Source organism: Eutrigla gurnardus (genome assembly GCF_963514095.1).
Source record: "Eutrigla gurnardus genome assembly, chromosome: 15".
Lineage (NCBI taxonomy): Eukaryota > Metazoa > Chordata > Actinopteri > Perciformes > Triglidae > Eutrigla > Eutrigla gurnardus.
Genome location: NC_139938.1, coordinates 13,060,803 through 13,073,445, shown reverse-complemented (window position 1 = coordinate 13,073,445; position 12,643 = coordinate 13,060,803). Strand labels below are relative to the sequence as shown.

The 12,643-nt window shown below is 41.8% G+C and overlaps 1 protein-coding gene across 2 annotated transcripts in view; it reads left to right on the top strand.

The window, feature by feature from the left end:
* Positions 1 to 2,584, top strand: part of LOC311026079 (replication protein A 70 kDa DNA-binding subunit-like) — a 33,270-nt gene extending 30,686 nt beyond the window's left edge. The window contains exon 17 of one of the 2 annotated variants that reach the window (XM_084029405.1): positions 1,888 to 2,584. In XM_084029405.1, coding sequence (XP_083885531.1) covers positions 1,888 to 1,989 — 102 coding nt within the window. In that variant the 3' untranslated portion in view covers positions 1,990 to 2,584. The remainder of the gene's footprint in view (positions 1 to 1,887) is intronic. The other variant, XM_084029406.1, reaches the window with a different exon arrangement.
* Positions 2,585 to 12,643: the final 10,059 nt, after the last annotated feature.

Below are 12,643 nucleotides of genomic sequence, written 5' to 3'. Positions count from 1 at the left end.
GACAGTTTCATATAAATCTATTTAAAAAAGCTGTATCTGTTTATTTTATGTTTGTTGCTGTGAAATTTGTGCTGCAGACGTCTGTGTAGGGGAGGCCCATCTCATCTCATGTTATAGTGGAGGTGATGGAACTCAGGTGATGGTGAATATCAGATTTGCCCTGCAGGATTGAGTTTACTGAACACAGAGTGCCTTTTTTCACTTAAATCCAATTTGCATTTGTTTTAAAAGACTAGATTACCAATGGGCTTAAAGTTTGGGAAAGTGTTTGTGATCTCCAACTAATAAGTGGGTGCAATATATTGAGTGTATTCCACACTGGATGCTTGTTTGTCTTAAATATACTGTATTGGTAATGTACAATGTGTGAGAGCAGCTGTTGTGTGTAGGGGGCCTCAAACGTGTGTGTGCTTATATCTGGGCTTGTGGCGAGTGCATTTATCTGAAGTGAATTAATTGATTTTGTCTCAATGAATACATTAGTGTCAGAGGCAGCCCTTAGAGAGCCACACACACACACACTTAGTAGTGGGGGCTTTCCGCTGTCCTTGTGCATGTGGAAAAGGGTTGGGAAGATTCTTATATGGCGAAAGGTGAAGCTGTGAAGATGATCCACAGAAGCTGCCACTCTAATTCTTATGAAGATGAAAATATACATAATTGCTTCAGTTACTTCTTTGACATCTGACAATGAGAACTTATGGCGGGCTAGGTGAACAAATTAGCAAAGACAAGATGATGTATACGGAGATGTTTCCACAGGGATCCTCTTCCTTCTGTGATTAGACTGTTCAGCATCTGTTTATCCTCCGTGAGGTAGTAAGATGTGTGTCGCCTGTTCTTCTGTTAGACGTGTCTCCATGTCCCGTCAGTGTGTCAGCATCCAGAAGTTTTGTTGTTTTAATGTTTCAATTCTTCAGGGAACAACGTCACTATCTGGAGGTGAGTCAGCAAATAGGGGTTGAATGTTAAGTCAGTGAATCCAGATGTGATTATTAGAATACACGCATGAAATTAAAGAGCCAGCTCTCTCACACTATCCTATGGAAGACCATTATTTTTAAATAAGCCTTTTTGTCAAGTGGAGCCTTTGTCTCGACGGCCCCCCGTATTTGTTTAATTTCTCTGCTATCTTCAGGTAGATGCAAATTAAAAAGTTATAATAGAGGTGCTGAACCACATGAGATAGTGGCTTCATGTTAGGTTCTTGATGCTGGTAATGCTAACTGAATTGATAATTGATTAATGATGTGTCACGGGGTGAATCCTTCTTATAGTGAAACGATAATGGAAATGAGCTTTTGGCTTTATGTCTTTATGGGAACCCACAGCATGATATGATGTATAATGAGAAATACATCTTGCCCTGAATTGAGCTTTCCCAGAGTATATCTGCATGCATATATAATTATTTATTACATACAAAAATAAATAAATAAAATGGAAAAAGACAAATAAGAACATGCTATTTAATAATGTTTATTAAATCTAAAAGCAGACTAACAATGCTGCTTTTGTTGACTTTTAGCAGTCTCTTGTGAGTTTTCCAGGTGTGAAGTCAGAAATGGTGACCGTCCGAGCAAGAGACAGAACGATTTGTCGCTGTGAAAAATACCTAGAAAAAAATGCTACAACAATCTGAGATGAACAAAATGTGCCAAAAGAAGAGAAATTAGATGGTAGAGTGAAGTGTACTTACTGCTAACAGCTGTTTGCACCGAGTATAGATATATGTGCTCTCTCATCCCTGGTATGGACGTGCCTGCCAGTCGAATCAGACCTTCGCGTTTCTTACTATTTAAACGCATTTATTCATTTAGGTCTTTAATATTGATCATGTAGGCTTGAAATGATGCGTTTCACTCAAGATTTGTCTTCTCTCCTCAGGACGAGAGTCGAGTGAAGGTAACCGTAATGGAAGTCCAGCCAGTCGACCACAGGGAATACAGCAGGAGACTCCTCGCTAACATCCGCAAATTGGCCAGCTGAACTCTGTCCCAGTCACCTACACGGCTGCCTGGTGATTAAACACGTCTCTGCTGCCGGTCTCTGACTGGTGTCCGAATTTTTCCACCAGCAAGATAACAGCATGTCGGACTGAGGCAGCAGAAGGGAGGCCAGTGTATCATCTGATGGAAATGGCAGCCAAACAATACACTGATATTTCGTTGTGCATTTCCTTCAACAGGTCGTTTAGGAACATGATGGAACTGACTTTTACCTTTTTAATTTAATGACATTTTAACAAAGAGCTCCAACTATTTGACCACACAAACGGGTTTGAGATCTGCTTCCCTTTTTATTTTATTTAATCTTACAGCGTCTTCTCCTTTTTATGCAAGTGATTCATCTCTTTGTTTAAAATCTGTGGTGGCGATGCTCTGTAATAGTGGAGTAAGACCTAGATGAGTCATTTTCATTGTTTTGGTTGAGAGATGAGTGCGTGGCCAAAGTGCGTAAGAGATTCACGTTTTGGCATTTTGTTTTTACTGTTTTACTCACTGTGTCTTTTGCATGTTAAAATTATGCTTTGTGTTTTAAAAAATAAGTGTTTGGTTTGTTTCTTCTGTTTACGAAAAACCAATCAAAAAAAGAAAAGAGTGATTAAAAGGATGTCAAAATGAAAATCTTTTTTTTTCATCACTTACAGCACCACTCTTGAAAAGCAGTTAATTAACTTCTTCCTTAAATCTTCCTTATCTGCACTTCACAACTTATTATTTAATATGAAGAGATGAGCAGGAGGGATTTAGTGACTATCCAGCAGCTAGTGTAGCCATGGTAACCGCTAACCAGCCTGTGTTGATTTGTGTTATTTATTCAGTACATTTTCTTTCATAACATATCGCAACAAGAGTTATCTCGTGACACTTTTCACTCACTTTTCACACACTCACTCATCATTTTCAAAGCCCTGGCATCACCTAAGAGCGGGGGTTACAGCGCAACAGTTGCAAGGAAAAAACGGCCTTGTTTATTTAAATGAATTCAGCAATTTCCATTGTTTAACTTCCATTTGAATCATTAATTATCATTACGAATATTGTTAAATACAGCTGGGAAGCAAAACAAATGTGATATGATGATAATATGAGGCCATATTGTCAGTTTAACTGCAGTAATCCTCATTCAGAATCACACATTTCTCTGCTAAATGACTCCTTTCTTTTTAATACACAACACATCATTTTCAGTGTGTTACATTCTCTGAGCCTGCATCGAGACTCTGGAAAGCGAGGACAGCACTCTGGTGCCTCCACTAAAGGTGCGGCTCAAGGGCATGACACGGATTTATGTTGGCAGCTGCTCCCCTCACTCTGAGCTCCATCACTACCATCTCCTGCCTGCTGCCATGCTGTGTGTGCAGGTTTAAACATACACACTGATCTTTTCATCCCAGTGTGTTTTCCCCTCAATTTCTTTCTATTTAGTCCGTTTTCCTATTTTTTTTCTTTTATTCTAAACAAGCCGAAGTCTCTAATCATCTCTTATTAGCGACAACACAATCAGATTGAATGTGGCCCGACATATAATACAGAAAAAGTGAAAATATGAACGGAATTAAGTGCGGGATAAAGGGTTGCTTTTGATTCAAAAAAGAAAATGATCCAGCACGATTCAAACCACTAACAGTTCACATGACTCCACATTTTGAGGTTCGCTTTCCCCTGAAACCTCACCCGGACTTTTCTTCCCAGCATAAGCAGGTGCAGCGAGTATAACTGTGTTCTGTTCTGCAAATCTTTAAAGGAGTCTGTGAGATCAGAAAGTCATTTCCAACTTAAAGCCGAGCTGGTGATTGAGACTTAAGATGGAGAAACGTCAGTCTGCAGCCCCAAGGCATTATGGGACAGAGGAGGACACAGTGAGGAGATTAAGAGAAACACTTTTTTTTTTTTTGTATTACCCTTAGAGAACTTTATCTGAATGTGACGTGCTAAGCAGTAGTTAACTGAATTGCTGGTGAGGTTGTCGTATCTTCTTTCTGGGAATGTGGGACCTCCAGTCTGGTGAATATGCAGTTTGTCTCTATCTGCAGAATGTGTGTGAGGCTACAAGGACGGCGAATGGAAATGAGCTGCGGTTATCACGGAGGTCGTAGCCCTGATCACAGTCTATATGACCGCAGTCTTATCTTTAAACACACTGTAGTTCAGTTGTGTGTGTGTGTGTGTGTGTGTGTGTGTGAGAGAGAGAGAGAGAAACCACAGTTTCTCAGAGTCCCCAGTTCATGCATCCATCACCTCCAGTGTGTAACACCATGACCTGGAACCAGCTCATTACAGCGGAGACAGGCCCGGCACACCCCCACAGGTGTTTTCAATCACTGGCTGATTTATAAATATTTATATGATATCATCAACACGCTATGACCTAATATCAAAAATAACAGTGGAAACTGCAGTAGTGGAAGCACTATTCTATGATGTCTAGATCTATAATTGTTACTGTCCTCTGACGCCACTCAAATGCACAAATGCATTTGATTGGTTGTCCATAAGCCAACCATTGTGTTCCACATCATCTCAAGTGGACTGCAGGTAGAGACACGCCCTCTTTTTCAGCCAGCATGGCCGACCGCCAGACAAGGAGGGGGCGTGAGGCATGTTTTAATCTAGTCATGATATTGTTAAAGCGTGTTATTGGGCTTTAATCTGTGTTTAAAGTTAACACGAGGTGTTATATAACTGTTACATGTCAACATGTCCGGTGACAGATGTTTAGCTTTTACTCATTAATGTTTTCAACAACATCTCCATCTCACAGGAGGGAACGGGAAATGAAAAGGGGAAATACTGTTTTGATTTATTCCATGTTTTCTGGAGAGAAAATGAGGATGAAGGGTAACACTTATCAGAAAAAACATTGAATTGACCGACTGTTAAGATGCATGGTTCTCACTGAACAGGGTAGGAAAAAGTGTACACTGAAAAGTGACTAAAGCGTTCAGACGAATGTAGTAACTTGTCTGTTCACGTCCACATACTTGAGACCAGATTTAATCAGGAAGCACAAGTACAGGTGAAGTCCTTCACCTGAAATGAAGGACGTTGCCCCAATTTACATTTCTCATTGGAAGTGTGGATTTAATGCACCTGATGCTCAAAAATACTCAAAGAAGGAAAAACGTATGGGCTTCAGCAGTTAAGTTCCAAGTGTTTGCCACTCCAGAGCTCTCGTCCCTCGTCTACACGTCGTTCACATCTGTATGACAGCATGTGTTTAAATCCCAAGAGGCTTTTCACCGTCTCTTTAATAAAACCAGACTGCACCAAATTCCAGCCTACCTCCCTTCAGCTGGTGCTGACAAGCTGTGGTAACAGGGCTTTAGGTTTCATTGGCATTTTGTAGATCAGTAGATTGGTTTCACATATAATAACAATGTTTGTGTAATTCTACTTCCTATTTGAATCAGGTGGTAATTAATTCCTTTGCACTTCTGGAAATGAGCCATGGGTAACAAAGCTTATCATGAACACAGGAGGAAATTGATAGCAATTTTGCAGTTGTAATTCCACCAGGCAGGTCTTACCATCAAGGCAAAGGTAGGCAATTGCCTTGGGCCTCCCCACCAGGCGGGGCCTCCCCACCAGGCGGGGCCCCCAACCAGCTGCCCCTCCCCAACCAGCAGGGGCCGGGTCCACCAGCCAGTAGCCCCCACCATTGTCATTGTAAATTAGAATTGTGTATCTAAACAGAAAATAAAGGGAAAACAACAACAAAAAAACATCAGAATGCCAAATTCGTATTATCTGCCCCCCCTCCCCTTTCGTACAATAATGGACTATTCCATGACCGCGAAAAGACGAAAGACAGCAGCCAGGAAGTGAAGTGTAGCGGTTTGTTTACAAATGAGACGTCTGCTCTGCAGGGTGAGTAGCTTCTTCCACCTTGTTCTTTGGTTTAACTGCGCCTCAACAAAACCTCCATTCCTCCATGTAGGGGATGTGCGCTGTTGTGTTGACAGCCGCCGCTGAATGTGTGCGCGCGCCGCTGTTCCCCGGTATATGGTCAATGTGGAGTATGGAGGAAGGCACGGTGAAGCCGCGGTACTCTCAGCGGGGCATGGAGGAGAGGATGGAGGGAGGGGAGGCTGAAGTATGTTATTTTTTAGAAAAATATATATTTGGCATTTTGACATGGCACTGGTGTTATTATAACCCTCCATTCGTTGCCCATTCACTACAGAATACACTTCAAACTTCTGCTAATGGTTTTTAAAGCCCTAATTGGCCTGGCCCCATCCTGCAGAGCTCATTCACCACCACTCAACGAGGTCCCTGAGGTCTTGTATGGGTCTCTGCATGTTCCACACACCAGAGCTCCTTCTCCAGTTTTACATCTAGGCACATCTCTTCTCCCAGGCTTTTTGTGCCCTTTTATGACATAGATATTGTTATATATGTTCTCATGTTTTGTCTTTTTAATTAAATTAGCTACAATGTGTGGATATAGGTGTATGTGTTCTTTTATCTGCTTTGCACTTTGGTCAGTGTAAAGTGTATTTAAATGTGCTTTATGAATACTTTTTACTTACTTATATCTGAAACTTAATTCTTGCATTCCATTCACTCTTCATTTAGTGCAAGTATTGACAGGTGCCTTTGGGGTGGCCCTTGCTACTTTTTTGTTGTAAAAGAACGGATGTGGAGGGCCCCCAAGCCAAGTTCGCCTTGGGCCCCCAAATTGCTAAAACCGCCACTGCCTTCCACTGCAAAACGCCTGGAGTTTGAGCGTGAGCCAGTGCCCATATTATGATTCCCCCCACGTGAGTCTAAACTAGATTATATTTGTATATAATTGATCTCTATATCTGTATGTTGCTATGTGTTCGTGTGAAACTGTTTCTTTGTACTGGCTTTAGAAAAGCACATCCCGCTGGGACAAATGACTGTAATGAGTATGGCTGCAAGGGAATATCATTTGTATTAATTCAGGAGACAAATGTGAATATTAGCCTGTTTGAGCCACTGGAGCAAACAAAGACATTAAGTGTTATAGATACACCTTAATTTGATGTGGGGGCAGCTGAAACCAGTTATGGACATACAATTGACCTAAACCTTTTTAAGTTGATATGGCGAACTTCAGCTAAGTGTCGTATTTACACATCCAGCAGTTACTGAGTAACATTGTCATTAGCGTTGTGTTTGTGGCCACCTGATAAAAAATAAATCCAGCACCCTCTCTCTTTAAGCTCTGTTTTAGGTCTTTACTAAATTGCTGCTGGAAACCGGAAGCATCAGCTGTTGTACTTTGACGTGCATAACCATAAAAAAGAAGTCTTGATTAATCCACTACATGCATCCACTGGCAGGAAGTAGAAGTTTTACCCGGAGCTCGGCGAGGACCAAAGCTCTGCGGTCTGCCGGCTCCATTTTACACAACATTTTGATCGACAGTCTGACTGCCTGTTTCTGCTCAAGGATTTCAGCGCTATCAAGGACACCTCACTCTCTCAAGGGTATTTATAGGCTCTGTTTCCCGCGTGCGAGTGCACGTATGATCTCACTTATCCCAGTTTAAAAGGGCTCCAGAGGCGGCGGCGCAGATATTTCTGCAGGATCTGTCACATTCATGGCAGGTGCAGATTTCTCGCTCTTAACTTTCCTCTCTTGGAGGAGGCCATTCTTTTGTACAGCCCCCCCCTCTTTGCCTCGTGCCACTCTTTACATAAATTACCCCCTACTCACTCCATTATTCTCCTCATCTGTCTTTTCCCGTCCACCTACAGGAGCTGTTGTTGTTTTCATACACTGTTTCTACCGGCATCACCATCATCATTCTCTCTTTCAGCTCATCGATTTCTTTCTCCACTCCGCGCTGCCTCTCATCTTCTCCGGTCTTTGTTTCTGTCCTTCCCACCACCAGTTAAATAAACCTTCCAGATTCCTCTCTCCCTCTCTCTCCACCACAGATTTGGCCTGAGGGCATTTATGTACGTTTTCTGCTCCACTTGGAGAGCCAGAGGCCATGCGAACACCAAGGACAGCATGCTCCGTACAAGCCAGGTGCCTGTACTTATGCATGATAACTCCTCAGAGATGGAGAGATTTTTCGATTGCCAGTTTATAAAGCCGTGAAACCATGATGGATGATACCTTGAATGATGCATTTATTGGATGCAGTAAAGACATATAATGTTTTAGGTGCACATTATTGGTCTGCCAGTAGGTGATGGCAGATTCAACTGACATTGGCGTGTTAATATGGCATGCATGTCTAATAAATGGATCATTAAATCAAAGAGCGTTCCCAGTGGCGTCAGAGGGAGCTGGAGTGTTACATTAAACATGGTAGTTTATACTACACCTTTACGTAAAGGAGTATTATCATGCATCTGTAAATGCATAATAGGCCAGATATTAACCACATATGGATTTAACAGGATTTAGCTTGTGTTGATGTAAGTAATTTATTCTTTAAAGCTATTGTGTGTGCATATTTTATGTGACTGTTGCATTAAAGAGATTTTGTTTGAAAAAATAAATGATCAATTCATCCTGCTAGGCCCATGGCTGTGATCCGCTTGTGTACAATATAAAAATTCTTACTATGTTTCCAGTTTGTCCCCAATTAAAGATCCCCTCCAGACATATTTTAAAACATTAAAATGCTCTGCTGGAATAATGATTTATGTCTGATGTTGTTTTTCCACAAAAAGTTTCCACATTTTTGAGTTAAAAGATGTTTAAAATTAGAAAAAGGAGCTTTTTTTAAAGATTTTTTTTTTATTTTGTTTGGCATGGCGATTTGGGATGTTATTCTCTCAAGTGCAACTAAGACAAACCTTAAACCTTAACCACAAATGTGTAACATCAGACCACGGATAGTGGCGTCAATTGAGAGTTAAAGTTAAGTGTTGTTATGGAGGGCACGGACCTCTGGGGAACCACTTTTAAGACAAACCATCACGACCAAATTCAGATTAGGATTCAATGTCATAAGAAGGCTGTAATTATCCGAACAATAAGAACATTCAGGTTCCCTCGTGTGCCTTGAAGGTGAACTGCAGATCTAAATGTTAAAAGACTATGGAGGAAATTCTGCAAATGGATTTGGCGACTCACCTGGGTCCTGATCCGGCATCATGAGGTAGTCCAGGTCAGGAGGATCACAGTCCCAAGTCCCAGCTCAGCCACTGGTGCTCCTGCTGTCCAGTCCAACTCTGACTTGATCCAGTATTTCCCACAGGATCTTCTCTGACTTTGGTAGAATGCAATAATTTCTTTCATATACAATTAATTGTCATAGTCAAGGCGGTATTTTATAATATATTTATAGAACTGAATTTGGACTCAGTTCCTCAGTTTTGGTTAACGATTTCCCAGAATGCCTTCCAGTACCCCACCGTGTCAGAGTGAGAACTTGTTGCACCTCTGATATCGGTGAAGAAAGCGATGGCATCAAGAGATCAGGAGAATCACACATTTAAAAGAAACAGTGTGATATATTCATGCCTATCGTGGCTGCAGTCGGCGGACAAATTGGTGTCTCTGGGCTCTGTTGTAAAGAATCAGTGGTGCAGAGTGCGGCGCTCACGCTGTGGCGGCTGACTTTAGAATATTTCGTCGCCGGAGGCTTTGTGGCACAATTGATGTTGGAAACAGGGTGTGATTATGAGAAATATCACAATGTGGTTGGGGCTGGCATCAGTCATCATCAATCAAATTAGCTTTTTTTTCCCCTCTTTCTTTTCTCAAGGATTTGTCTGGGCTTCGTGGAGCTCAGGGTGCGATGCGAGAACAGTCGGAGGTGGATTCACTGCAAAAGCGTCTCTCAAGAGGAAACTCGTGTCCTTGTGTGGGAGGTGCAGAATTGCCGTTAGTGAATATGTGGCACCCTTAATTTAATTAGCTCGGATAATACATTGATGCATTGTTGTAGGACATCGGCAATCCGATGCAAGAAACAGTTTGTTCATTTCTGGGCAAAGAGAACCAACAGCAAAGTAGTTCTTTTGTTTTTGAATACCGAGCATGCCCAGGAGCATTAAAGCTGTTATAGAGGCCGTGTGTAGGTTGTCACAGATAAACTGCATACTGCGTCACAATGAACCTTTGGTGTGTGGCAGGCAGGTGACATACACTCCCGAAAAATACCTTTAGCTTCCTTTCAAAATATCGATGAGCGTGATTCTTTAAGAATGTCGTTATCGGTGCTGATCTGGACTGTAGACAAACTGCTCTTAATCTAAACTCAGTGACCAACTGCATGGATGTACAGTTCAGTAATGCACCGCATACTTTTTTTTACAGCTTCTTGCAAAACACACTTGTAGGATTTGACGCCTTGCGGCAAAACTCTACACACGAGTCAAACAAGGTACGACACTCACAACACAGAGGTGAGATAAACATCTCACCTCTGTGTCAAAAGGAATCTCTGCAAACAAAACCTCACAATCCTTTTGCAAAATTACACTTTAGCAACAGAAATGAGACACACCTGCACATTAAATCTCTTTTTAAAGCAGCAACAAAAACACTGATGTACTTTATGCCGAACACTGTTTGTACTTTCCATCCATCCATCCATCTATCTATCTATCTATAAAATAATTACAGTCAAATTACAGTCAACAACTATTATTGTAAGGGTTGACTTCTGTTAGGTTCCGGACACATCAGCTGGTCCACACAAACAATGTCATCAGTGGCGTCCTCCTCGTCCTCGTCCTCCTCATTGTCCTCCTCGTCCTCGTCCTCGTCCTCCTCATCCTCAAAGAGAGGGGCTTGAGGTCTATTTGTAGCGCTACGGCTGCAGACTGATTGGTGATCAATTAGTGTTTTCATGAGTGTTTGCGTTCATTTCCACAATGATTGCAAGAGGCTTCATTCTTCGTGTTTCCTAAGAAGTGTGTCGTAGAATGCCAAACAAGAAAATGTGTTTGCGTTTTTGGTGCCTTTGTTGAAAGCATGGTTATAACAGTTAAGGTTCTGATGCTTTTGTCTAAGTATTCTCTCTTAAGGTGTCAATTCCAATTAAAAGAAAAAAAACCTATGAGTGCGAAAAAAGGAGACAAAGATAAAACATATTTCAAGGCAAATTAACAGCCTGATTTCTAAGAATAGGAGTTGGGTTTTTACGAGTTTGTGTGCTTTAAAGTATTGAAAAGTTACATATTATTATGTAACAATAATAATAATGATGATGGCTTTTATTAATCAGCCAAATCCCAAAGACACTGACATTTCCTTTTGGAGGGGGACCTGAGTAAATGTAAGGCTGAAGCCAAACAGCCTGCAGTCAGACTAGCAGCTCTGTGAGACCTCAGGAACATTGGTGCTGTAAGCTAAATGCTAACATCAGCATGCTGACATGCTCACACTGACAATGAGAACATGCTGATGTTTAGCACTTATGATGTGATGAATACCAAACCTCCGTTCTATGATTATCGTGTTTAATCCGCAAAACCCTAAACTGCATTAAAGCCCTCAAAGTGGTAGAAGCATGACGACCCTGCAAGATGTTGAATATTTGGGTGTAATTTAGCGTCGGTGTGCTCATTAATTCGTCCTGCTGTACCAAACCAGTGGCTCAACATGTTCCAGTCAGTCCACGTGATGCTATCTGTCTATGCACCTGTAGTGTCTTCAGGATGAGCCAGTAGATAGCCATCTTAAGCCTCTATCTGCATAACCTCTAATCTGATCACACAGAGATGACAGCTAAAACTCCCCTCCCCCCCCTCTTTGTTTTGGATTAGCTACACCAGCTGGGATGGTTCTATTTGTTCTGCTTTTCCATTAACAGGTCCAGAAGACGGGAGAGAAGTCTCCTGTGATGTGATTCGGTTTTACATTAACGCAAGCGCTGCAGGGTTTCCACCTTCACGTTGCCTTGCGTGTTGAAATTCAAACTAATTTAGGCCTCAAATCATGTGTTTTGTATTCAAGATATTCCGAATATATTCTGTTTTTTTCATTTCATGCATTTCATCGACTTTTGGAGAAATCTGGATTCAAGGTCCGCTTGCTTTTCCTCTCCAGAGCTTTCCACCGCATCACATGATTTCAACATCGTGATTATGATACAGTAGTTGCTGATTCTGATTTAAATGAGTCAACTCAGATACATAAGATGAAAGATTGTCTGAAACTCTCATTCAAATACCAGGACCCTGTCTTCACATTCACGCCGGTGGGTTCGTTTGAACATGAAAGGGAGCGCTGGCGAGGCGATTGCCTATGCATGTGGATAATATGGATAATTCTCATTATGCTTGCATGTGTTTTGTTAATGTTTTGTTCAGGAATTGTATTATCCTGCGCGGGATCAGCGTCGGCGGATGATGTGTTGTTGCTCCTCCGCTCGCTCCTCTCAGCGTTTCCAGCTGAGAGCTAAGTAGAAACATGGCTAATTACCCAGTTTACACCAGCAACATAATTACACCCCTATGGAGAGTTGCACATCGAGGCTGCAGTGTGCAATACGTACTGAATGTGAACAAGTGGAGGATGTGAAGGCTCTTTCCTGTGTGTGTGTGTGTGTGTGTGTGTGTGTGTGTGTGTGTGTGTGTGTGTGTGTGTGTGTGTGTGTGTGTGTGTGTGTGTGCGTGCGTGTGTGTGCGTGTGTGTGTGTGTGTGTGTGTGTGCGTGTGTGTGTGGATTCATCACAGGTACATCAGTGGAGTGTC